The sequence below is a fragment of the Triticum aestivum genome, chromosome 6B (genome assembly GCF_018294505.1).
Source record: "Triticum aestivum cultivar Chinese Spring chromosome 6B, IWGSC CS RefSeq v2.1, whole genome shotgun sequence".
In the NCBI taxonomy this organism is placed as follows: domain Eukaryota; kingdom Viridiplantae; phylum Streptophyta; class Magnoliopsida; order Poales; family Poaceae; genus Triticum; species Triticum aestivum.
The window spans coordinates 163,174,663-163,202,629 of NC_057810.1; the positions used below are offsets into that span (position 1 = coordinate 163,174,663).

The following is a 27,967-nucleotide window of genomic DNA, read 5'->3' on the forward strand; positions in this document are numbered from 1 at the left end:
GATAACATGGTCCAAGGATTTGCTTGATCATAAACTGTTTAAGCAAGAGGAGGCTGCTATTATGATTACGGTGATGTGGGCGGTGTGGCACTCAAGAAACAGATATACACATGGAGAACAAGTGTATCAGCCGTCGCAATCCATGATCATCATAGAAGAAATTGTGCGAGCGCTTGAGTTCCCTGTTAGTGAGAAGAACCAGCCGGGTTGTCCCCCACGATGGCAACCACCAGAGGAAGGCTGGGTTAAGATCAATACAGATGGAGCTACTGCCTCGGCACTGGCGCGAGGAGGAACGGGTTATATTGCCCGTGATCATCATGGTTTCTTCCGTAGAGCAGGAGGCTCAAGGTATGACGGCATAATTGATCCACTCACACTTAAACTCCTTGCATGTAGAGATGGGCTTTCCATGGCATGTGATATGGGGCTACATCGAGTTGAAGTCGAAACGGATTGCCAGGAGATTATAAGGCTGTGGGAGTCACCGCAGAAATCGTCATTTACCATCTCTTAAAAGAGATTGAAATGCTTAGTACTTTTTTCCAGGGGTTTAAGCTACGGTTTGCTAACCGGCGTTGTAATACGGTGGCTCACCGGATAGCTAGACATTCTTTAGAACTTTTTTTTTAGCATCATTCTTTAGAACTTTCTTCTTCTCAGCTTATGTATGAGACAATCCCTGGGTGGATTGCTGATTTTATACAGTCAGACATGCTAGCGCCAAATGAATAAAGAGCCAACTGGCTTTTTAGCTTAAAAAAAAAACCGTAGCACAGTAAGCGATACATATACTCTTCAAAATCAAGAGTAATCGATATATGTCAGCGCCCTTGCGCCGCTCTCTCGCCATCGCTCACCGCTCCCGGCGAGTCGCAACTCCGCCATTCTCACCGGAAGACGGAAGTGCCTCCTCCTCGCACGCGGCCGTGCTTGCTCCGTTCCACGCGCACGCTGGCATCTATTCCTCTGACGCAATGCCGGCCTTTTGTGCCTAGCGCCGGCCGCCTCGGCAGCAGCGCGCCCAGGCCGTTCGGCGCAATGCCGACCCGGGTGTCTTTTCTTGGACCGCGACGGTTGCCGTCGAGAAGCCGGATAGGCTCGTAGACCACGCTCGGAAGCATTCTGATGCGTATGTGTATACGCCGAAGTGGCGAGCTACGGTTTTGCGGCCCGTGGTTTCTTGGCCACGTGCCCACGTGAATCCTTCGGCATGGTAGGTAGTATCATTCCTCCTCGTATTATGCTAGTGACTTCATTCTTTTGCGCGTGCTGAGTTATTTAAATTCGGAAGACAGTAGTCGTATTACGTTCTCAAATTCTCATTCCATTTGTTCGATGGTTGGACTTGTACTAACCAAACCTTGATGTATAGTAATTCGGTAATGCACCTCCAACTCTGGTGGTTTTCTCAAAACAGCTGATAGAAAGCAAATGGATGACATCACACAATATCTGCACTTGAATGGAAACCATTTTCAATGCTGACAGCACATGGTATCTGTACTTAAGTTGAAACCATTTGGAATATTTCTCCGAGGAAAAAAAAAGCATTTTGCATATCTAACTTTGTCCCATGCCTGTGAAACTTAAGTATATCTGTATATGTATAGTACTTTAAGAAACATGGAAAAATTATACTATGAATTTTGCAAAAACCTTTTCTTAAGGAAGTACCTAAAGCTCAAAATGGCAACCTGTTAGTCTCTGTACAAAGTACAAACCAAACTCTAAGGTAGCACTTATAGTGAAACTACGAATGTTACATGTACATCATGCACAAAATACAAGACTATCTATCATGTGTAGTTCATTTTATCTTGGCTGATCTTTGCATCTATGGGTTAGCTTCTATACTGGACAGGGAGGAGACTACTCCTGCGATAGCTGGCCTTCTGAATTGATTGTTATCAACACACTTGCAAGCGGTTTCAAGCACTTTTAGCATTTGCTCTTCATAGCCTCTTCCACGAAGTGTTGGATCCAGGACTTCTGTCTGCTTACCCTCGGACCTCATCTGTAGAACCCATGGGACAAGTTCTTTTGATGTAGACAGGACTGTAACAGGTCTCCTTCCGGTGAGCAGCTCAAGCAAGACTACTCCAAAACTGTACATATCACCTCTCAAAGTAGCAACCCATGCTTGCCCATACTCGGGAGGGATATAACCCATAGTGCCGACCAACTCAGTTGTAACATGAGTTCTGTCGGGAAGGATCAATCTGGCTAGCCCAAAATCAGCAACATAAGCTTTAAATTCTTTGTCCAGTAGGATGTTACTGGATTTGATGTCACGGTGGACAATTTGAGGCTTGCAGACATCATGGATATAAGAAAGGCCCATGCTTGCTCCTTGTGCTATCTTGAGCCGTGTCGGCCAGTCAAGAAACGATATAGCATCATCATACCTGTTATGCAGCCAGTCGTCCAGGCTACCATTCTCCATATAGGAATATACAAGGAACCTCGAGTTTCCCTGGACACAATAACCCCACAGTGGTACAAGATTTTCATGTTGTGCCATGGAGAGTGCATCAACCTCGGCACTGAACTCCCTTTCCATCAGACACATTTCACCGTTGAGCTTTTTTATTGCCAGCTTGGAGCCATCAGGTAGCTCTGCCTTGTAGACTAATCCATAACCTCCGCATCCAATGATATTCTCCTTGTCAAAGTTGTTTGTGGCTTTCAAAATGTCAGCGAATTTGAGCTTGGTTCCTTCTGTCTTCCCTTGCGGCATCCGCATCACCACTAATGTTTGCTCTGAACTGGAGTAGAACGAAGTTGCTTCAATATCTCCATTATTCTCCCTTCTATTTCTTATTCTAATGCCATTTATCCTGATAAATACAATGAGCCGCCCCAGCAACAAAAGAGCAGCGATGCCTCCAAAGAACACACCAAATGCAATTACAAAAACAGACTTCTTATATCGTGGTTTTGTGGTCTCTTTTGTGGATGGTGGAGGTATCGAAGCTGAATCACATTTGTGGGTTAGCATAGAGACACACAGCTTTGGGTTCCCACTGAAACTAGAATTCTGAAATGTATCAAACTGGCCTCCAGATGGAATAGGCCCTTCTAGGTCATTGTTTGAAATACTGAATGCTGAAAGGAAGTGCAGGGTGTTCAATGCAGCTGGAATAGCACCTGTGAGATTGTTGCTGGACAAGTCTAGTACCTGCAAGTTTGCGAGGTTGCAGACCGATTGTGGGATCTGTCCAGATAACTTGTTGAAGCTGAAGTCAAGTACAGCAAGCACTTTCAGCTGACCAATCTGTGTGGGAATCACACCTGTGAAATTGTTATTGCTTAGATTCAACACTGCTGGGAAAGATGTAACCACACGGTATTGAAGTGCTGGACCATTATAAACAGGCAGCTCAAAGACCGTTGGGTCCAAATGAGTTGCGTTATCAGTTGATTTTAGCACTGGCATCTCGGTTAAGGTTAATGGGATTTCTCCTGTAAGACTGTTGCTTGACACATCCATATAGAAGAGATGACTTAGAGAGCTGATCCAGCCTGGTATTGACCCAGTGAGTCGATTGCCACATAAAAATAGCATCTGCAAGTTTACAGCCCTTGATATCCACACAGGTATTCTCCCAGAAAAATTGCAACCTTGTATATCGAGAACCTGAAGACTTCCAAAACCATCAATTGTTTCATCCTGTGAGAGTATCTCTCCCCTAAAGTTGTGCCCCATAAGCAGTGTTGTCAGGTTCTTGCTGCTCTTAAGGATCTGAAGTGCATTTGTAATGTTTGTGAAATTGTTTTTACCGAGTGACAAGAAGGAGAGGTACTTCAGATTACCTATTCTCGATGAGAGCTGTCCGTGTAAGTTGTTGCTAGATAGCCGCAGTGCAATCAGATTACTGCACGAGTATATGCTTTCTGGAACTTCACCGGTGAAGTTGTTTAACCAGAGGTCTAAAATTCTTAGATTGGGCAGGTTGGAGAAATTGACCTTGGTAAGTTTTCCACTGAAGTGATTGCTCTTGAGGTCAATTGTTATGAGATTTGTGCAGTTGCTCAGAGCAGATGGCAGTTCCCCTGACATGTTGTTGTAAGCCAAATGGAGCTCCTCCAATTTCTTGAGCTGTCCTATAGAAACTGGAATCTTGCCACTGAAGTTGTTCCATCCAAGATGAAGGACTACAAGATTTCTGAGGTTGGTTATGTGTGTACCATCAATAGCTCCACTGAGGTTGTTGTATCCAGCCCTGAGCTCTCTCAGCTTGGAGCAATTACCAAGACTTGGGGGGATGCTGCCACTGAATTTGTTGAAAGACAGTTCAAGCACAGTGAAGGACGGCGAGCTGTTACAGAAATGAGTTGGTATCTGCCCAGTAAATCTGTTCTTACTGGCATTGAGTGCGATCAAATTTGCCATTGCTTTCCATGTGGTGGATGGAAACTGTCCTGTAAATGAGTTGCTGGAGATGTTCAGTACCTGTAGAGGCTGGGCAGGCGTTGAAGATGGCAGCTCCTGGAGCGTTCCATTGAGCTGGTTAAAGCTGACATCAAGGATAGTAATGCTGCTGGACGACATCAACTCCGGTGGCAGTCCACCGGACAGCGAGTTGTGGGAGAGATTAAGGTACTGCAGCCCGGTGAGGACCCCAAGGGACTGTGAGATGTGCCCCTGGAGGCCCTTCGAAGGCAGGAAGACAGCGGTGACCGTCCCATCTTGCCTGCAGGTGATCCCTTCCCACTTGCAGCAATCCGTGCCATTCCGCCATGTCGCAGGGAGGCCACCGTCTTGTGAGAGCCCGGCGAGGAACTGTAGAAGGGAGCCCTTCTCCGTCTCCGTGCACGAACTGCCCGGAGAGACCAGGCAGATCAGCAGCACAAGTGCGAGGCAAAGGGAAGGTATGTGGAATATCTTGCTGTGTGTCTTGTCGGAAAAATGGAGTGTCTGCATGGTTTCGTGGTGAAACTAGCATGAGAACCAGAGCTTAAGTTGTGCACTGACTGGATAAAGCATCTTCATAGAGGGGGGAAGAAAGAAGCAGATCTTGCTCCCATTTGTTCTGTCCCTTGTGCTCATCACCAGCCCACCAGCTGCTTCCCAGTTCACACTTCACACTGATGTTTCAGTGTTCCGCTATTGGCTTCCTGCTATAATCTACTGACAAGTCAATTGCCCGATCTTCCTGAACACCTTCCGTACAAAAGAAAACTGCAGTGTAGATTTTGTGTTTATCCTTGACTCAATCCTTAACGAATTCTTACATTGCTCCGTACTTTGCTTTCCCTGACAACGGTTATCTTACCGGCTTCACTAAACAAATCTAACCTCTACCCACTAGCACTTATCTTTACTTGCCCTGACACCCTTTGGATTTTGGTGAACAGGAAAAGGCATCTTTTCTTTTGAAAAAGAAACAGTTGGTGAAGATTTGCAGAATATTCAGCCGGTGAGATAGTACACGGGCGATCATTTCAGGAAGGCCACTGCAATCGAGAGCGATCATCGGCGTCTCAATCAGGGTGTGGACAAGGCCAAGTGGAGGACAAGAAGAAGTGCAATTTTGTTCCTTAATGGACGGGGTGGATGGTTGACCTGCTCGGTGATCACCCGTTCTCTCTTCCATCCTCTTGATTTACTTACCCTTATCACCTTATCACGCGAGCTTTATCTGATGTTTACGTTTGCTGTTGTTTTCCGTTCTCCACTGGCGCACTATTGTGCACCATGGAATGTGGTTGTCGTCTTAATTCGGAACTTGGTAGCGTGTGAGCTCTGGCACTGGCAGGCCGGCTGGTTGATCGCTTTTCTCTGATGCTTGTCAGCTTGTGGTTGTGGGAACGCCTGTGCTGTGTGGACATGGTCCTTTGGAACCTAACCATGCATTAGGTATAGTTTAAATACTTTATTAGTTGAATAATTAACGTTCAGAATCACATTTCTTTTGGGAACACTGTGCCATTATTATTTTGTAGTACAGTAGATGATAATGATGTGCTGATGTAGTGATGTTAGCTACTAGTACAATGTATCATTATTATTATTTTAGATGCTGCACTCTATCATTGAGCAGTGTACAGGTGGTCAATGATTTTTCCTATCTGATTGAGAAAAAAATATGGCAAGTGGCTGACACCCTACATATCAGTGACACCTCTGTTTTCCTGCTGTCAGGTGCAGGATCCCAGGATTTCCGCATGCTATTATCAGATACAGTGCGGACTGAAGAACATAATACAGGAAAGTGGCTGGCCCATGCTTTTTTATTAATTATTATTTTTGCGATGAAACACACGTTGTATTTGGCGTGGCCGCCTGGGGATCGAGCGTGTATTTCCCACATGTTCATGAATTTTGGCGCGTACATGCAACTTGTTTTTGTGCATAGCGCCAGTTGGAAGTTCCACACTTGGCCACTTGGAGTACAAAAATGGCGGCGTGACCACTGGCCTGACTACGCGACGATGGTTCTCTGGACGCGCTTGTACGTTTGCTCCCAACGCGTCGTTGATCCAATCGTCTTGTTTGTTGTCCTAGGTGTTATCTTCTCCTTTCTCCAGTGTGTTAGTCTTGAGTCTTGACCGGGGTAATTTTGCCCATGGAGAATAAATAGTTTTTCTTTAACACCCAGCCTACTATAGTCCAAGAACCCAAAGAAGCTCCACACCAGCGTCGGCCGGCAGCCGGTGCGCCGGCGAGCACCGAGCACGGCAGAAACAACGAGCTCCGGCACCCGGGAGGCCAGCCAGCGTAGAATAGGCACGTCCGGCACGTGCTCTGGCCAGTCCCGGCAGCTACCCACGAGCCACGAGAGTCGGTGCAAACTCACGGCGGCTCGAATCGGGTGATGTACGACGAGCGCATGTTCGCCGTTTGCCAGTTGCACGCGACGGCGATGCCACCCTCGCTGGAACTTACACATACCTACGTGCTTGTGCCTCCGTTACTCCGTATCGCCGTTTTACCGTGAGGCCGTGATCGATGTCTGTCGTGTACATGTTTAGTACCACATCGCCAACTTTGGGTAGCACCTCACAGCATAAAAGGTGACGCTCGGGAGTCTGTTCCACCGTGCGGCAAGCACGGTATAAAGCAACAGCTTATTGAGCTATAATCCTCTTTCTTGTATAAACCTCGACAAGGTAACTACTATCTCTATGATTCAAAACACCGGCCCACTTGATCTATTACGGAAACTAACCCATGGAAGCCCGTCGTCCTTGCAGGGGCGGCCTTTTTTTACTCTCTAATGACAGTACAAAGAATCCGGCACCGCATTGTGGTCGGCATGTGTCCGTCCGGCGGTGTAGATGTTTTTGCGTGGCTTTCTTGTGTACCAACGATGGCAACTTCAAGCGGAATCGGATTTGTAATTGTGTTTTGGTAGTCGGTCTTATCCAGCATGTTCGAGGGGTCGCCGTGACTCGCTTGTGTTTATGAAGTCGGAGTTGCTGTGGAGGAGCCCTCTGATGACGATGACACGAGACAGTTGTTGGTTCTGACGTTGGCTCCATAGTTTGAAAAACCGAACCGGCGATTGAACCGATGGATGGGGTGGATGGTTGACCTGCTGGGTGATCACCTGTTCTCTCTTCCATCCTCTTGATTTACTTACCCTTATCACGCCAGATTTGTTTTCCGTTCTCCACTGGCGCACTATTGTGCACCATGGGAGTTATTTACCTAAAACCACCGCACTTGGGGCTAGGGTAACCGGTCAGTACCACATTTGAGCCAAGTCACAAAAAACTACCAACTCTGAGCCTAATTGGTAACGCGGAGCACTGATGGGCCGATTTGACCGCGAAAACAGCGAAACCGACAGGTGGGACCCACCTGTCGGGCCGACGTGGCGCGGGCTGACGGACGCCGTGAGACGGAGGGGGACGGCCGTTTCCACGCCCGTGTACTAGTGGGCCGCATCGGTCGCTGGTCCGACCAGACCGCAGCAAAGCGCATCCGACTCCTCTGTCTCGACCACGACCGCCGCCGTCGCCGCCACCGTCGTCTCGCCGCCGTCCGCCGGTCCGCCATGGTTTCCTGGAGCGATGGGTCAAGCTGTTCTTCTTCGGACGACGAGTCAGTGACTAGCCAGGTACATTCATTTGGGGATTCCACCATTTAGGGTTAGGGTTCTTGAGCATTTAGGGTTCTTGAGTTGGGGGTTTCTGACCAAGTTGCTGATTTGTTCAATCTCTTTTGTTTTTAGCTTTCTAGGACTATCCCATGCTATGAATGGAGTGGCGTTGCTCATGAGCTCTCCTCTCGTTGTCTGCATCGCGAGCCTTGCCTCAGGCTAGTAGCATTTGACTCTACGGACACTGGCCGACGTTTTCTTGCTTGTGCTCAGGAGAAGGTATGTTTGTTATTACTGTATTTAGTTAGTCTTAGTTAGTTCTTGCTCCATTCAAATGCCAGAAGCAAATTTTCCTCTGCTATTAGTGTGAAGAATTGTCACTGCCCACAGTTGATATAATTATGCTCTGACAGTAGTAAATTATGCTATGCCAGTGTAATTTGCCCCAATTAATTAAGTAGTGTACAACATTATTCGGTGGAAATAATTTGGTGGAAATACAATTGTTGTTATAATGACAGCATATATTCTTACTGACAACACATATTACTGAGAACATTTGTGCATTTATGTGCTGTTAAAAATGACAAAAATTTCTTACTGAGAACATCTCTTCTGAATCATAGGCTGAACTAAAGTGCAACTATTTGGAGTGGATAGACCCTGAGTGGTCAGTGGCTTTGCAGTTTTGCCTAAATGAATTGTGGAGCATGTATGAGAAAGAAATGAAGGACATGCTGAAAGACAATGTTCAGCTTGCTGAATACAATTACAAAGTAGTTGGAGAAAAGAGGAAGATGGAAGAAGAGCTGAGATTTTTCAAACTTGATTTTGCAAAAATGGTTGCTGACAAGGAGGCTGCTATTACTGAGCTGGGTAATACTAGGTTGGCTCTCAATGATCTGAAAGAGGAGATGGAGAAGAAGAAGCTGGCAGACCATGGTTGCACAAACCTACATCAGTTACCCAGGGCAAAGGCAGAGAAGGAGAGGGACAAGCTTGTGGTAGAGAGAGAACAAGTGCTCACAGAGAGAGACCAACTAAAGGAAGAGAAGAAAAGCTAGAGTACATCATCTCTGATTTGCTGAAACAGAAGCATGGCTACAAGGACAAGATCAAGAAGTTGAAGGAGATCTGTGATGATTTCTAATTATGTAATGTGGTATTGTACTGGTGTAGGTGTGCTCTGTTGCACTGAATAATCAGACCTAACTAGAAGTGCACTGTCATGTTGTAATGGTTAAATTTGTACTGAATTATGCAGTTTATCTGTTGCAAGTCTAGAATTTGAAATTATGGCATGAATCTGAACTGCTATCTCTTGACAGTCATCATCTGTTGGGGAATGTAGTAATTTCAAAAAATTTCCTACGCACACGCAAGATCATGGTGATGCATAGCAACGAGAGGGGAGAGTGTGTCCACGTACCCTCGTAGACCGAAAGCGAAAGCGTTATGACAACGCGGTTGATGTAGTCGTACGTCTTCTCGATCCGACCGATCCAAGCACCGAACGTACGGCACCTCCGAATTCAGCACACGTTCAGCTCGATGACGATCCCCGGACTACGATCCAGCAGGGTGTCGGGGATGAGTTCCGTCAGCACGACAGCGTGGTGACGATGATGATGTTCTACCGACATAAGGCTTCGCCTAAGCACCACAATGATATGACCGAGGTGGAATATGGTGGAGGGGGCACCACACACGGCTAAGGAACGATCACGAAGATCAACTTGTGTGTATAGAGGTGCCCCCCTCCTTTGTATATAAAGGAGGGGAGGAGGAGGGGGCCGGCCAAGGGGGTGGCGCACCCTAGGAGGGGGAAACCTACTCCAAGTAGGTTTGCCCCTCCCTTTCCTAGTCCAAGAAGGAGGGGGAAGGAAGGAGTGGGAAAGGGGAAAGGCAAGGGGGGCGCCGCCCCCCCTTCCTTGTCCTATTCGGACTCAAGGGGAGGGGGTGTGTCTTGCCCTGGCCGGCCCCTATCTCTCTCCACTAGGGCCCAACAAGGCCCATTAGTTCCCGGGGGGGGGGTTCCGGTAACCCTCCCGCACTTCGGTTTTCTCCGAAATCACCCGGAACACTTCCGGTGTCCGAATATAGTCGTCCAATATATCAATCTTTATGTCTCGACCATTTCGAGACTCCTCGTCATGTCCGTGATCACATCCGGGACTCCGAACAACCTTCGGTACATCAAAAACTTATAAACTCATAATAAAACTGTCATCGTAACGTTAAGCGTGCGGACCCTACGGGTTCGAGAACTATGTAGACATGACCTAGAACTGTTTCTGGTCAATAACCAATAGCGTAACCTGGATGCTCATATTGGCTCCTACATATTCTACGAAGATCTTTATCGGTCAAACCGCATAACAACATACATTGTTCCCTTTGTCATCGGTATGTTACTTGCCCGAGATTCGATCGTCGGTATCCAATACCTAGTTCAATCTCGTTACCGGCAAGTCTCTTTACTCATTACATAATGCATCATTCCGTAACCAACTCTTTGGTCACATTGCTTGCAAGGCTTATAGTGATGTGCATTACCGAGAGGGCCCAGAGATACCTCTCCGACAATCGGAGTGACAAAACCTAATCTCGAAATACGCCAACTCAACATCTACCTTTGGAGACACCTGGAGAGCTCCTTTATAATCACCCAGTTACGTTGTGACATTTGGTAGCACACAAAGTGTTCCTCCGGTAAACGGGAGTTGCATAATCTCATAGTTGTAGGAACGTTGTATAAGTCATGAAGAAAGCAATAGCAACATACTAAACGATCAAGTGCTAGGCTAACGGAATGGGTCAAGTCAATCACATCATTCTCCTAATGATGTGATCTCTCTAATCAAATTACAACACATGTCTATGGTTAGGAAACATAACCATCTTTGATTAATGAGCTAGTCAAGTAGAGGCATACTAGTGACATTAAGTTCGTCTATGCATTCACACATGTATCATGTTTCCGGTTAATACAATTCTAGCATGAATAATAAACATTTATCATGATATGAGGAAATAAATAATAACTTTATTATTGCCTCTAGGGCATATTTCCTTCAGTCTCCCACTTGCACTAGAGTCAATAATCTAGATTACACAGTAATGATTCTAACACCCATGGAGTCTTGGTGCTGATCATGTTTTGCTCATGGAAGAGGCTTAGTCAATGGGTCTGCAACATTCAGATCCGTATGTATCTTGCAAATCTCTATGTCTCCCACCTGGACTTGGTCCCGGATGGAATTGAAGCGTCTCTTGATGTGCTTGGTCCTCTTGTGAAATCTGGATTCCTTTGCCAAGGCAATTGCACCAGTATTGTCACAGAAGATCTTCATTGGTCCCGATGCACTAGGTATGACACCTAGATCGGAAATGAACTCCTTCATCCAGACTCCTTCATTTGCTGCTTCCGAAGCAGCTATGTACTCCGCTTCGCATGTAGATCCCGCCACGACGCTTTGTTTAGAACTGCACCAACTTACAGCTCCACCGTTTAATAAAAACACGTATCCGGTTTGCGATTTAGAATCGTCCGGATCAGTGTCAAAGCTTGCATCGACGTAACCATTTACGACTAGCTCTTTGTCACCTCCATAAACGAGAAACATATCCTTAGTCCTTTTCAGGTATTTCAGGATGTTCTTGACCGCTGTCCAGTGATCCACTCCTGGATTACTTTGGTACCTCCCTGCTAAACTTATTGCTAAGCATACATCAGGTCTGGTACACAGCATTGCATACATGATAGAGCCTATGGCTGAAGCATAGGGAACATCTTTCATTTTCTCTCTATCTTCTGCTGTGGTCGGGCATTGAGTCTGACTCAACTTCACACCTTGCAATACAGGCAAGAACCCTTTCTTTGCCTGATCCATTTTGAACTTTTTCAAAACTTTATCAAGGTATGTGCTTTGTGAAAGTCCAATTAAGCGTCTTGATCTATCTCTATAGATCTTGATGCCCAATATGTAAGCAGCTTCACCGAGGTCTTTCATTGAAAAACTTTTATTCAAGTATCCCTTTATGCTATCCAGAAATTCTATATCATTTCCAATTAACAATATGTCATCTACATATAATATCAGAAATGCTACAGAGCTCCCACTCACTTTCTTGTAAATACAGGCTTCTCCAAAAGTCTGTATAAAACCATATGCTTTGATCACACTATCAAAGCGTTTATTCCAACTCCGAGATGCTTGCACCAGTCCATAAATGGATCGCTGGAGCTTGCACACTTTGTTAGCACCTTTTGGATCGACAAAACCTTCCGGTTGCATCATATACAACTCTTCTTCCAGAAATCCATTCAGGAATGCAGTTTTTACATCCATTTGCCAAATTTCATAATCATAAAATGCGGCAATTGCTAACATGATTCGGACAGACTTAAGCATCGCTACGGGTGAGAAAGTCTCATCGTAGTCAACCCCTTGAACTTGTCGAAAACCTTTTGCAACAAGTCGAGCTTTGTAGACAGTTACATTACCATCAGCGTCAGTCTTCTTCTTGAAGATCCATTTATTCTCAATGGTTTGCCGATCATCGGGCAAGTCCACCAAAGTCCATACTTTGTTCTCATACATGGATCCTATCTCATATTTCATCGCTTCAAGCCATTTTGCGGAATTTGGGCTCATCATCGCTTCCTCATAGTTCGTAGGTTCGCCATGGTCAAGTAACATGACTTCCAGAATAGGATTACCGTACCACTCTGGTGCGGATCTTACTCTGGTAGACCTACGAGGTTCAGTAGAAACTTGATCTGAAGTTTCATGATCAATATCATTAGCTTCCTCACTAATTGGTGTAGTTGTCACAGGAACCGGTTCTTGTGATGAACTACTTTCCAATAAGGGAGCAGGTACAGTTACCTCATCAAGTTCTACTTTCCTCCCACTCACTTCTTTCGAGAGAAACTCCTTCTCTAGAAAGGATCCGAATTTAGCAACGAAAATCTTGCCCTCAGATCTGTGATAGAAGGTGTACCCAATAGTCTCTTTTGGGTATCCTATGAAGACACATTTCTCCGATTTGGGTTCGAGCTTATCTGGTTGAAGTTTCTTCACATAAGCATCGCAGCCCCAAACTTTAAGAAACGACAACTTTGGTTTCTTGCCAAACCACAGTTCATAAGGCGTCGTCTCAACGGATTTTGATGGTGCCCTATTTAACGTGAATGCGGCCGTCTCTAAAGCATAACCCCAAAACGATAGCGGTAAATCAGTAAGAGACATCATAGATCGCACCATATCCAGTAAAGTACGATTACGATGTTCGGACACACCATTTCGTTGTGGTGTTCCGGGTGGCGTGAGTTGCGAAACTATTCCACATTGTTTCAAATGTAAACCAAACTCGTAACTCAAATATTCTCCTCCACGATCAGATCGCAGAAATTTTATTTTCTTGTTACGATGATTTTCCACTTCACTCTGAAATTCTTTGAACTTTTCAAATGTTTCAGACTTGTGTTTCATCAAGTAGATATACCCATATCTGCTCAAATCATCTGTGAAGGTGAGAAAATAACGATACCCGCCGCGAGCCTCAATATTCATTGGACCACATACATCAGTATGTATGATTTCCAACAAATCAGTTGCTCGCTCCATAGTTCCGGAGAACGGCGTTTTAGTCATCTTGCCCATGAGGCACGGTTCGCAAGTACCAAGTGATTCATAATCAAGTGATTCCAAAAGTCCATCAGTATGGAGTTTCTTCATGCGCTTTACACCGATATGACCTAAACGGCAGTGCCACAAATAAGTTGCACTATCATTATCAACTCTGCATCTTTTGGCTTCAACAATATGAATATGTGTATCACTACTATTGAGATTTAATAAAAATAGACCACTCTGTAAGTGTGCATGACCATAAAAGATATTACTCATATAAATAGAACAACCATTATTCTCTGATTTAAATGAATAACCGTCTCGCATCAAACAAGATCCAGATATAATGTTCATGCTCAACGCTGGCACCAAATAACAATTATTTAGGTCTAAAACTAATCCCGATGGTAGATGTAGAGGTAGCGTGCCGACCGCGATCACATCGACTTTGGAACCATTTCCCACGCGCATCGTCACCTCGTCCTTAGCCAATCTTCGCCTAATCCGTAGTCCCTGTTTCGAGTTGCAAATATTAGCAACAGAACCAGTATCAAATACCCAGGTACTACTGCGAGCATTAGTAAGGTACACATCAATAACATGTATATCACATATACCTTTGTTCACTTTGCCATCCTTCTTATCCGCCAAATACTTGGGGCAGTTCCGCTTCCAGTGTCCAGTCTGCTTGCAGTAGAAGCACTCAGTCTCAGGCTTAGGTCCAGACTTGGGTTTCTTCTCTTGAGCAGCAACTTGTTTGCTGTTCTTCTTGAAGTTCCCCTTCTTCTTCCCTTTGCCCTTTTTCTTGAAACTGGTGCTCTTATTGACCATCAACACTTGATGCTCCTTCTTGATTTCTACCTCCGCAGCCTTTAGCATTGCGAAGAGCTCGGGAATAGTCTTGTCCATCCCTTGCATATTATAGTTCATCACGAAGCTCTTGTAGCTTGGTGGCAGTGATTGAAGAATTCTGTCAATGACACTATCATCAGGAAGATTAACTCCCAGTTGAATCAAGTGATTATTATACCCAGACATTTTGAGTATGTGTTCACTGACAGAACTATTCTCCTCCATCTTACATCTATAGAACTTATTGGAGACTTCATATCTCTCAATCCGGCCATTTTCTTGAAATATTAACTTCAACTCCAGGAACATCTCATATGCTCCATGACGTTCAAAACGTCGTTGAAGACCCGGTTCCAAGCCGTAAAGCATGGCACACTGAACTATCGAGTAGTCATCAGTTTTTCTCTGCCAGACGTTCTTAACGTCATCGGTTGCATCTGCAGCAGGCCTGGCTCCCAGCGGTGCTTCCAGGACGTAATTCTTCTGTGCAGCAATGAGGATAATCCTCAGGTTACGGACCCAGTCCGTGTAATTTCTACCATCATCTTTCAACTTAGCTTTCTCAAGGAATGCATTAAAATTCAATGGAACAACAACACGAGCCATCTATCTACAACAAATATAGACAAGCAAAATACTATCAGGTACTAAATCATGATAAATTTAAGTTCAATTAATCATATTACTTAAGAACTCCCACTTAGACAGACATATCTCTAGTCATCTAAGTGATCACGTGATCCAAATCAACTAAACCATGTCCGATCATCACGTGAGATGGAGTAGTTTCAATGGTGAACATCACTATGTTGATCATATCTACTATATGATTCACGTTCGACCTTTCAGTCTCCGTGTTTGAAGGCCATATCTGTATATGCTAGGCTCGTCAAGTTTAACCTGAGTATTCCACATGTGCAACTGTTTTGCACCCGTTGTATTTGAACGTAGAGCCTATCACACCCGATCATCACGTGGTGTCTCAGCACGAAGAACTTTCGCAATGGTGCATACTCAGGGAGAATACTTCTTGATAATTTAGGTGAGAGATCATCTTAAAATGCTACCGTCAATCAAAGCAAGATAAGATGCATAAAGGATAAACATCACATGCAATCAATATAAGTGATATGATATGGCCGTCATCATCTTGTGCTTGTGATCTCCATCTCCGAAGCACCGTCGTGATCACCATCATCATCGGCGCGACACCTTGATCTCCATCGTAGCATCGTTGTCGTTACGCCATCTATTGCTTCTACGACTATTGCTACCGCTTAGTGATAAAGTAAAGCAATTACAGGGCGTTTGCATTTCATACAATAAAGCGACAACCATATGGCTCCTGCTAGTTGCCGATAACTTCGGTTACAAAACATGATCATCTGATACAATAAAATATAGCATCACGTCTTGACCATATCACATCACAAAATGCCGTGCAAAAACAAGTTAGACGTCCTCTACTTTGTTGTTGCAAATTTTAGGTGGCTGCTACGGGCTGAGCAAGAACCATTCTTACCTACGCATCAAAACCACAATGATAGTTTATCAAGTTAGTGTTGTTTTAACCTTCGCAAGGACCGGGCGTAGCCACACTCAGTTCAACTAAAGTTGCAAAAACAGACACCCGTAGTCACCTGTGTGCGAGGCATGGCGGTAAAACCAGTCTCGCGTAAGCGTACGCGTAATGTCAGTCTGGGCCGCTTCATCCTACAATACCGCTGAACCAAAGTATGACATGATGGTAAGCAGTATGACTTGTATCGCCCACAACTCACTTGTGTTCTACTCGTGCATATAACATCTACGCATAAAACCTGGGCTCTGATGCCACTGTTGAGGAACGTAGTAATTTCAAAAAAATTCCTACGCACACGCAAGATCATGGTGATGCATAGCAACGAGAGGGGAGAGTGTGTCCACGTACCCTCGTAGACCGAAAGCGGAAGCGTTATGACAACGCGGTTGATGTAGTTGTACGTCTTCTCGATCCGACCGATCCAAGCACCGAACGTACGGCACCTCCGAGTTCAGCACACGTTCAGCTCGATGACGATCCCCAGACTCCGTTCCAGCATGGTGCCGGGGATGAGTTCCGTCAGCACGACGGTGTGGCGACGATGATGATGTTCTACCGACGCAGGGCTTCGCCTAAGCACCGCAACGATATGCCCGAGGTGGAATATGGTGGAGGGGGGCACCGCACACGGCTAAGGAACGATCACGAAGATCAACTTGTGTGTATAGAGGTGCCCCCTCCTCCGTATATAAAGGGGGGAGGAGGAGGGGGACCGACCAAGGGGGTGGCGCGCCCTAGGAGGGGGAAACCTACTCCAAGTAGGTTTGCCCCTCCCTTTCCTAGTCCAAGAAGGAGGGGGAAGGGGAAAGACAAGGGGGGCGCTGCCCCCCCCCCCTTCCTTGTCCTATTCGGACTCAAGGGGAGGGGGCGCGCCTCTTGCCCTGGCCGGCCCCTCTCTCTCTCCACTAGGGCCCAACAAGGCCCATTAGTTCCCGGGGGGGGGGGGGGTTCCGGTAACCCTCCGGCACTCCGGTTTTCTCCGAAATCACCCGGAACACTTCCGGTGTCCAAATATAGTCGTCCAATATATCAATCTTTATGTATCGACCATTTCGAGACTCCTCATCATGTCCGTGATCACATCCGAGACTCCGAACAACCTTCAGTACATCAAAAACTTATAAACTCGTAATAAAACTGTCATCGTAACGTTAAGCGTGCGGACCCTACGGGTTCGAGAACTATGTAGACATGACCTAGAACTGTTTCTGGTCAATAACCAATAGAGGAACCTGGATGCTCATATTGGCTCCTACTTATTCTACGAAGATCTTTATCGGTCAAACCGCATAACAACATACGTTGTTCCCTTCGTCATCGGTATGTTACTTGCCCGAGATTCGATCGTCGGTATCCAATACCTAGTTCAATCTCGTTACCGGCAAGTCTCTTTACTCGTTACGTAATGCATCATTCCATAACCAACTCATTGGTCACATTGCTTGCAAGGCTTATAGTGATGTGCATTACCGAGAGGGCCCAGAGATACCTCTCCGACAATCGGAGTGACAAAACCTAATCTCGAAATACGACAATTCAACATCTACCTTTGGAGACACTTGTAGAGCTCCTTTATAATCACCCAGTTACGTTGTGACGTTTGGTAGAACACAAAGTGTTCCTCCGGTAAATGGGAGTTGCATAATCTCATAGTTGTAGGAACTTTGTATAAGTCATGAAGAAAGCAATAGCAACATACTAAACGATCAAGTGCTAGGCTAACAGAATGGGTCAAGTCAATCACATCATTCTCCTAATGATTTGATCTCTTTAATCAAATTACAATAGATGTCTATGGTTAGGAAACATAACCATCTTTGATTAATGAGCTAGTCAAGTAGAGGCATACTAGTGACATTAAGTTCGTCTATGTATTCACACATGTATCATGTTTCCGGTTAATACAATTCTAGCATGAATAATAAACATTTATCATGATATGAGAAAATAAATAATAACTTTATTATTGCCTCTAGGGCATATTTCCTTCATCGTCCTCTTCCTCCAAGTCTATGTCATATAAATCTTCAGGGTCTGTGTCCCCTTCAACAGTGTGTACTGCTCATGTATTGAGCTCTCTTCCTCTTAATGTCAGCAATTGTGTCTTTCAGATCACTGTTCACTTTCCTCCTCTGTTCTTCTTCTCTAGCTACATTATCTTCTTGTTCATAGTCCATGGAATCTGAATCTGCATCTGGGATGTCCAGATCAGCTACAAAGTCTTCATCAAATACTGAGTCGTCATCATCTTCATCAGATGTGTCCTCATTTGCTGCATGCTCCTCCTCATTTGTATCAAACTGGAAATCTGCATAATTCACACTTACTTGAGTGTTTACCTGCTGCAATGCATTATTTTCATGCTCTGCATCTGCCTTCTCTGGCTCAACAAGCTGGCATGGTGGAGGAATTGTTTTAATTGGCATATAGTTAACAATTTTTTGTGTACCAAGAACATATGATGAGCCACCATAATGATCTGTTGTTTTGTGCACAACACCCGACTCATTGACAGCAAAAACAACAGGTTGGTCCACTGTCAAATCTGCAAGTGTTTCAGCTGGGTCCACTTCTTCAGGTTCTACTGGTGCTTGCTTCCTATTTAACTTCCCCTCTTTAACATACAAACACAATGTCTGACTGGTTTTAAATCCATTTATCATATCATCCACTTCAGTGTTGTTTGTGATGACAGATATCCCTTGCATCCCTATGCCATCCTTCCTCAGGTAGCAAATACTGTCATCACTTCCATATCCATTTCTGACCATCACATTAAGCAAACTGCCATAAGTGATGTCTCTCTCATACATCTTCACAACGACATACTTTCTGGCAACATCTTTAGAAGGAAACTGAAAATATAATGACCATTGCTCCTCAGGCCTACACAATACAAAACAAAATAACAACATTTTTAGTACAATTACAAAATTCAGTAGAAACAACACTTAATAACAACAATATTCAGTACAAACAACACTGAATAACAGCAATATTTAGTACAAACAACACTAAATAACAACAATATTCATTACAAACCTCTCTGAATAACAGCAATATTCAGTACAGACAACAAAATTCAGATAAAAAAATGCAGTTCCTCATTCAGATAACAAAATGCAGTTCCTCATTCAGTACAGCTAGGCCTAACCCTACGTACATATTCAGCAGAGTACTCTATTCACCACAATATTGCTGCAATCAACTAGGCCTAACCCTAGGTACAGCTAGAACCCTAACCCTAGTTATTTTGCACTGAGATTTACCTGGATTCAGAAGGATGCAAAGGGGGGCCTTCCTCCCCCAACAAATCAGCTGCCGCCGACGCCTTCTCTGCGTCCACAGCTGCCTTCACTGCCTCCACAGCATATTGGGACGACGGCGGCAGGACAGCTTTACCCCAAGCCGCCGTCGAGTCCGAATCGCCATTGGGGTTGGGGTCGGCGGGGTCGCATTGCGGGTGGCGGCCACCATTAGAACGGCCACCGTCGCCGGAGCCGTCGACTCCTTCTCCGCCATCGCCGCCGCCGGAGCTGGTCGCCATGAGTGGAGCGGGAGGAACGTGCGGGAGGAAACTGAATCGGGGTTGAACAGGGAAACGGCGGGTGCGTGACCTAATAAGCGGGCATGGAAACAGCCGTCCACCTCCGTCTCACGGCGTCCGTCAGCCCGTGCCATGTCGGCCCGACAGGTGGGTCCCACCTGTCGGTTTTGCTATTTTCGCGGCCAAATCGGCCCGTCAGTGCTCCGCGTTACCAATTAGGCTCATAGTTGGTAGTTTTTTGTGACTTGGCTCAAATGTGGTACTGACCAGTTACCTTAGCCCCAAGTGTGGTGGTTCTGGGTAAATAACTCGCACCATGGAATGTGGTTGTCGTCTTAATTCGGAACTTGGTAGCGTGCGAGCTCTGGCACTGGCAGGCCGGCTGGTTGATCGCTTTTCTCTGATGCTTGTCAGCTTGTGGTTGTGAGAACACTTGTGCTGTGTGGACATGGTCATTTGGAACCTAACCATGCATTAGGTATAGTTTAAATACTTTATTAGTTGGATAATTAGTGTTCAGAATCACATTTCTTTTGGGAACATTGTGCCATTATTATTTTGTAGCCCTCCGTTCCTAAATATAAGTCGTTGGGGGGAGTGTAAACTGTACTCCCCCAATGACTTACATTTCGGAACAGAGGTAATAGATGATAATGATGTGCTGATGTAGTGATGATAATGATCGATCGCTTCTGCCTGGACTCGGATTTCATCACGGGCCAAGTGCACGCCAAGAATGGGGCTATATGGTGGATTTCGGTGGTATGCAAGATATCTAGAAAGGTATTGGGAGGTACCGGTTTACGCTGAGATGCAAGCCAGCTCAATGCGTCTACTGCTTCGTTTTTGCGCCGGTCGATATGCTCAACCTGATACCCTTTGAAGTAACCTGTCACAATATCCACCTCACAGCTGTAAGCCGCCATGAGCGGATCCTTAGAATCCCAAGTACCAGAAACTTGCTGAGCCACCAGATCAGAGTCTCCAAAGCATTGCACCCGGCTTAAGTTCATCTCCTTGGCCACGCGGAGTCCATGAAGCAGAGCCTCGTACTCAGCTGCATTGTTAGTACAGGGGAACATTAAACGGAGGACATAACAGATCTTATCACCTCGAGGGGAAGTAAGAACAACACCAGCCCCCGAGCCCTCCAATTGCCTGGACCCATCAAAGTGAATAGTCCAGTACGTATTATCCGGTTTGTCCTTTGGCGCCTGCAACTCAGTCCAATCATTGATAAAATCCACAAGTGCCTGAGATTTTATAGCTGTTCGAGGCACATACTTTAGACCATGTGGACCAAGCTCAATTGCCCATTTTGCAACCCGGCCAGTTGCCTCCCTGTTCTGAATTATATCACCCAATGGAGCTGAACTGACCACTGTAATGGGATGGCCTTGGAAATATTGCTTGAGCTCCCGGCTTGCCATTAAAACCCCATATACAAGTTTCTGCCAATGCGGATATCGCTGCTTTGACTCAATAAGAACCTCACTGATGTTGTAAACCGACCGTTGAACCGGGTACTCCTTACCAGCCTCTTTGCGTTCCACCACCATTGCCACACTGACAGCACGAGCATTAGCAGCCACGTACAACAATAAGGGCTCCTTGTCGACCGGAGCAGCAAGGATTGGCGGTTCAGCCAACTAGCGCTTCAAGTCTTCAAACGCCGCATTAGCAGCATCACTCCAGACAAAGGTGTCAGTTTTTTTCAACATCTGATACAGCAGGATCGCCTTCTCTCCCAAACGGCTGATAAATCGGCTTAGTGCTGCAATCCGACCTGCTAAACATTGAACGTCATTGATGCATGCCAGCTTAGCCAAAGAGGTAATCGCTTTAATCTTCTCTGGATTAGCCTCTATCCCCCTATTGGACACCAGAAAACCTAGAAGCTTGCCCGCGGGAACACCGAAGACACGTTTATCCGGATTGAGCATCATCTTGTAGACCCGTAGATTATCAAAGGTCTCCTTGAGATCATCTATCAATGTCTCCTTCTTCCTGGACTTTACCACAATGTCATCAACATAGGCATGAACGTTGCGCCCAATCTGAGTGTGAAGACAATTCTGCACACAACGCTGGTAAGTCGCCTAGGCACTCTTGAGCCCAAAGGGCATAGAAACATAGCAAAAGGCTCCAAAAGGAGTGATGAAGGCGGTCTTCTCCTGGTCCTTAACTGCCATTTTGATCTGATGATAGCCTGAGTAAGCATCCAAGAAACTCAAACGCTCATATCCTGCCGTCGCATCAATGATCTGATCAATATGCGAGAGAGCAAAAGGATCGGCCAGACAAGCCTTATTCAAATCGGTGTAATCCACACACATGCGCCAAGTGCCGTTTTTCTTAAGAACAAGCACCGGATTAGCCAACCACTCAGGGTGAAACACTTCAACGATAAGCCCAACAGCCAACAACCGGGCTACCTCTTCACCAATTGCCTTGCGTCTTTCCTCGTTAAAGCGATGAAGAAATTGCTTGACCGGTTTAAACTTGGGATCAATATTGAGAGTGTGCTCAGCGAGTTCCCTCGGTACACCTGGCATGTCAGAAGGCTTCCATGCAAAAATGTCCCGGTTCTCACAGATGAACTCGATGAGTGCGCTTTCCTATTTCGGATCCAGATTTGTGCTGATGCTGAACTGCTTGGATGAATCGCCAGGAACAAAGTCAACAAGTTTAGTCTCATCAGCCGGTTTGAAATGCAGGGTTGGGTCGTGCTCAGTGGTGGGCTTCTTCAGAGGCGTCATGTCTGCCGGATCAACATTTTCCTTATAAAACTTTAACTCCTCTGTAGCACAAACCGACTCAGCATAGGCCGCATCACCTTCCTCACAATCCAAAGCAATTTTATGACTTCCGTGAACCGTAATGGTCCCTTTATGACCCGGCATCTTGAGTTGCAAGTAAATATAACAAGGCCTCGCCATGAACTTTGCATAAGCCGGTCGCCCAAACAGTGTGTGGTACGGGCTCTGGATCCTCACCACCTCAAAGGTTAATGTCTCAGACAGGGAATCGTGTTCATCACCAAACACAACTTCCAAAGCGATCTTGCCAACAGGATATGCCGATTTACCTAGTACCACACCATGGAAAACAGTGTTGGACGGTTTAAGACTCTTGTCTGTCAACCCCATGCGACGGAAGGTTTCATAATACAGAATGTTGATACTGCTCCCTCCATCCATGAGTACCTTGGTGAACTTATAACCTCCCACCTGAGGTGCCACCACCAACGCCAGGTGACCCGGATTGTCAACCCGAGGCGGATGATCCTCTCTGCTCCATACAATAGGTTGCTCAGACCACCGTAGGTAACGTGGCACCGCCGGTTCAACAGCATTAACAGCCCTCTTGCGAAGCTTCTGATAGCGCTTGCACAAACTAGTGGTGAACACGTGATACTGCCCACCATTCAACTGCTTTGGGTGACTCTGATAACCCGACTGTTGCTGATTTCCTTGATTACTCTGCTGGTTATTACCACTTTGATTGTTCTGGTTGCCCTGGTTATTCTGAAATCTGGAGTTTGAACCGCCGCCGCCATGAAATCCTGGACCTAAACCGCTCGATGGACCCTGATCATACCGAAAAAGATCAGAGTTTTTGAACTCCTTCATGATATTACAAATCTTTCCAGAGATGTGTCGCAGGAGCCTCCTCGGTCCCATGCTTTGGATAGGGTTGATTCAACAAACGTTCCAGATTCATTGTGCCGCCACGCTGGGGCGGTTTACCCTTACGGCGCTGCACATTAGCATTAGCTACAAAATCTGAATCTGCTTTACGCTTACCATTATTCCCATGACCTCCTTGGTTGTGCTGCTGTCCCTTTGCACCACCGTTCTTCTTTCCCTTCTCCGGTTTCTCCTCATCAAAATCGGGATCCTTGGTATTATGAGAATCGGCATACTTAACCAAAGCGGCCATGAGGGTACCTATGTCATTGTAGTGACGCTTGAGACGTCCCAACTTCATCTTCAGTGACTTAAACCGGCAATTACGCTCCAACATGATGATTGCTGAGCTGGCATTAATACGGTCCGATGAGTGCAAGACTTCTGAAACCCGGCGCACCCAATGAGTTGTTGATTCGTTCTCCCCTTGTACACAGGCGTCAAGATTCACTATAGACATAAGCTGCTTACATGTGTCCTTGAAATTGGCTATAAACCGGGACTTCAACTAGTCCCATGACTCGATGGAGTTAGGTGGTAAGTTCTTCAACCAAGTCCGAGTTGTTCCCTCCAACATCATCGTGAAGTATTTTGCACACGCTGCCTCATCAACGTCTAGCATTTCCATTGCCATTTCATAGCTTTCCACCCACGCCTCGGGTGGCTGATCAACGGTGTAATTCGGCACCTTACGCGGACCCTTGAAGTACTTAGGCAGTCGCACGTTACGGAGAGCCGGAATAAGGCACGACACTCCCCATGAGCTGAAAGCAACTCCGACACCTCGGTCTATTGATGCTGCTGGCAGAACCGGGGCGGGTTGATATCGACCCGTATGTTGCGCTGCTAAAGTGGCCTCCCTTCATGCCCTGCCATTATCCACCACGTCCTGAGCATTCAAATCTCCATGCACCGGATTAGTCCCTTGAGGGACAATGCGGCGCCGCGCACTGCTAGACACCTCTGGTTCATCGATATGCCTGCTATAGCTTTTGCTCGGTCGTGGGGTTGAGTGAACCCTGTCTCGGCTGTACGAGTAAGCTTGCTGCCGTGTCAAAGCTGTTTGAAGAAGATCCCTGGCCCGCCGTGTCTCAACCGCTGCCGACAATTCACCTTCGATCGGAATAGCAGCCAACCGGGATGCTGCTGCTATCATATTGTCCAATGGGGTAGAAAAGTGACCCGGGGGCGGTGTGGTGTACCGCGGCGGGTTTTCCGTACGCTGAGGCGGCCCCATCATCTGAGGTTGATCCGGAGCCCTGGTCCTTGGATCGGTATTCCGGTTTACTGCTGGCGGGTTACTAGTTCCTGCCCCCGGTGTTCCAAAGAGATTCATTGCATTGTAATCCGCTGGCAAGCGAGATTGATGTTTCCTCCTGGACACTTGATTTAAGGCATTCTGATCCATCAAAAGCCGATAATTCTCAGCTTGAATTCTTTGCGCCTGGGCATCTAAAGCGGCCCGCTCCTCAGCCATCCTGGTTTCCTCAGCTGCTAAGTCCGCTTTGGCTTGTGTTATCCAATCCTTCAGGCTAGCAATGTCCACATTGTGCTGATCCTGCGGCTGGTGTAACTGTAGTGGTTAGCAAGACCGCCCAGGCATCCATCAAACCGGAGGGAACTTGAGCCGGCCGGCGCACGGAGCCTCCTGCCCCTGCTACCGGTCCAGACGCCACTGCAGTAGAGTTTTGCAAAGTTGGCTGTGTTCCAGCCATGAAGATTCCAACGTGGTTCGACGTTTCAAGGAACTCCGGAATACTGGTGCCATCGAAATACCCTTCAAACACGCCATCCTGAACTTGGTACAAGGATTCGGTTTTACCAGATGATTCGCCGTCAGAATAAGCGATCGTGTCACCCTTAGACACCGGTTCAGATCCGATCCCATGGACACATCCTACGAACGCACGCTTCACGGGAGTCTGAACCCGGGCGGGACTTGCACGCTGAGCTGTCTCGACGAGGTCGGTGCAGATGTCCGGCTTAGGGCCCGGTTCGCCAATCCTGCCGATGAAGACATGAATTCCGCCGAAGGGGACCCGGTACCCGTACTCGATTGAGCCGGCCTCGGGGCCCCAGCCTGCATCGTCGATATAGAGCTTGCCGCGACAACTTTTGGTCATCCGACCCATCACGTATCCCTTGAGTCCTTCAAAGCTGCCCTTCAAGAACTCGAAACCATCATGCGATAGCCCCACGGTGGGCGCCAACTATCGTGGAAATATCACGTCAGATGTCCTCGTGTAAGGACTTAGTCGTGGAGCCATCGCGACGGATTAGCTTAAAGGGGTTAAACCGGACTAAGGACGCGAGGGATTTTATACTAGTTCGGCCCCTTCGATGAAGGTGAAAGCCTACGTCTAGTTGTGATGAGATTATTGGGGTCTCGTTAACCAGGGAGCTAAACAAGCTATGCCTGGCTATCGAGTTGTGTTTCTTGTCCCTGAACCGCCGCCGGGTCATCCCCTTATATACACGGGTTGACGCCCAGCCGGTCTACAGAGTCCCGAGGCCGACTCATACAAGTGTTCGGCTCAGTCTCTCCCTTCCTTATCTTACAACATAAGTTTACACGACTATAGCGGTTTACCACTATGGGTCCTAATCCGCCTTTGGGCTTCGGGCCTCTAAGCTTCATAGTAAAACGCCATCTTCCGAGTCTTCGTGGGCTTCAATACGGTTGAGTGTAAACCGGCCCCTCCTGGGAAGTTTATACTCAATAGTTATATCCCCAACAATGGCCCTCAATTCAATCTGCTCAAAACTACCTTTCTAGAGGAGTTGCACGCGATACGCGCTCTTTGCCTGGGACCTTGGATGGTTCTCGGAGATTTTAACATGATCTTGCATGCATCGGAGAAGAGCAACACTAACCTAAATAGGACCATGATGGCCAAGTTCAGGAGTTTCATCGATAGCAATGAGTTGGAAGAAGTATATATGCACGGATGAAGGTTCAAGTGGTCCAACAAGAGGGACGCACCTACGATGACTAAGATTGACCGGGTGCTGGTCTCTATGGACTGGGAGTTAGAGTTCCCCAACTGTCTCTTGCAGGCTTTATCCACCGGAGTCTCTGATCATGCGCCTCTGCACCTTTGCACTGGGGCACTCTATCTCCCTAGGAAGAGATTTAGATTTGAGATCTACTAGACGAAGCTCGAAGGCTTTGATGATGCAGTTCGTGAGGCATGGGTCTGCAGTGACACCATTGTCGACCCTTTTCAGAGACTGGATGCCCTTTTCAGAAACGCGGCTGAGTCATTGCAAGCTTGGGGTCAGAGGACGACGGGAAATATCAAGCTCCTCATGGCAGTGGCTACATATGTGATATGTAGACTTGACAAGGCGTATGAAGATCGCATTCTCACCAATCAAGAGATTTGGCTTAGGCGCACACTCAAGCTAGCACTCTTGGGCATGGCCTCCCTACAGCGGACTATTGAGCGGCAACGCTCGAGGATGAGGTGGATAAGAGAAGGAAACGCGAACGCTAAGTTGTTCCAAGCCTTTGCTAATGGTAGGAGTACGAAGAATTTCATCCCGCGCATCAAAGTTGGGGACGATGTGATCACCGATCAGCCCCAAATAGAAGCTGCCTTCTCCTCGGCTTATGAGAACTTGTTGGGATCTGACCAAGCGTGGGACTTCACCCTTGATCTTGAGTTCCTGGGTATTCAGCAAATCGATCTGCACGAGTTAGATGAGATCTTCACTGAGGATGAGTTTGGCAGGTTATCAAAGAACTAAACCCGGACCGCGCGCCAGGTCCCACGGTTTTATTGGCGCGTTCTACCAGCGAGCGTGGCCTATCATCAAGAACGATATTATGGCTGCCATCCTTAAGCTATTCGTTTGTGACGGAAGAGGCTTTACCAAACTTAACAGGACTCTGATGGTTCTCATCCCTAAGAGATGTGATGCTGAGGAAATTGGAGACTACCGGCCTATCAACTTGACCCACAGTTTCAGGAAGCTCTTCTCCAAGATTATGGCAACAAATTGAGGAGGAGAATTCCAGAGCTGGTTAACGTGAACCAATCAGCATTCATTCATGGACGAAGCTTGCATGACAACTTTCTCCTGGTCAGGCAGGTTGCTAGGAAAATTCACGCTCGGAAGGCGCCCGGTGTTTTCCTCAAACTTGACATCTCCTGTGCGTTTGACACTATCTCGTGGCCATTTCTTTTCAAAGTCCCCAGAGCCAAGGGCTTTGGCTCCAAGTTCTTGCGCTGGACGGCGGTCTTGCTTCAATCTGCATCCACTAGAGTAATTGTGAATGGCAACCAAGGGAAGAGATTTGATCACGCAAGGGGATTGAGACAAGGAGACCCCATCTCGCCACTCCTCTTTGTAATAGCGATGGAAGTTGTATCCGCCCTGATCTACAAAGCTACTAGCATGGGCGTGTTGTCCTCATTCAGCGACATCATGGCGAATCAAAGACTATCCTTATATGCTGACGATGTTGCACTTTTTATGCGACCCATGGAGCTGGATCTTGCTTGTGTTAGGGAGGTGCTCCAGGCTTTTGGGCATGCTTCCAGACTGAGAGTAAACTATCGCAAAACCTCAGCAATTATCATTCAAGGACAGCCAGGCGATGC

At 46.6% G+C, this 27,967-nt stretch overlaps 1 protein-coding gene across 1 annotated transcript; it reads right to left on the bottom strand.

Annotated features, from left to right (window-relative positions):
- Window positions 1-1,717: 1,717 nt before the first annotated feature.
- Window positions 1,718-5,244, bottom strand: LOC123136353 (tyrosine-sulfated glycopeptide receptor 1-like). Its single transcript, XM_044555723.1, has one exon. It carries the CDS (start codon window positions 4,925-4,927, stop codon window positions 1,838-1,840), a length of 3,090 nt encoding a protein of 1,029 aa, XP_044411658.1. The 5' UTR covers window positions 4,928-5,244; the 3' UTR covers window positions 1,718-1,837.
- Window positions 5,245-27,967: the final 22,723 nt, after the last annotated feature.

Excerpts from the sequence above, each read along its gene's own strand:
- LOC123136353 (XM_044555723.1), bottom strand. The coding sequence starts at position 4,927 with ATGCAGACACTCCATTTTTCCGACAAGACACACAGCAAGATATTCCAC.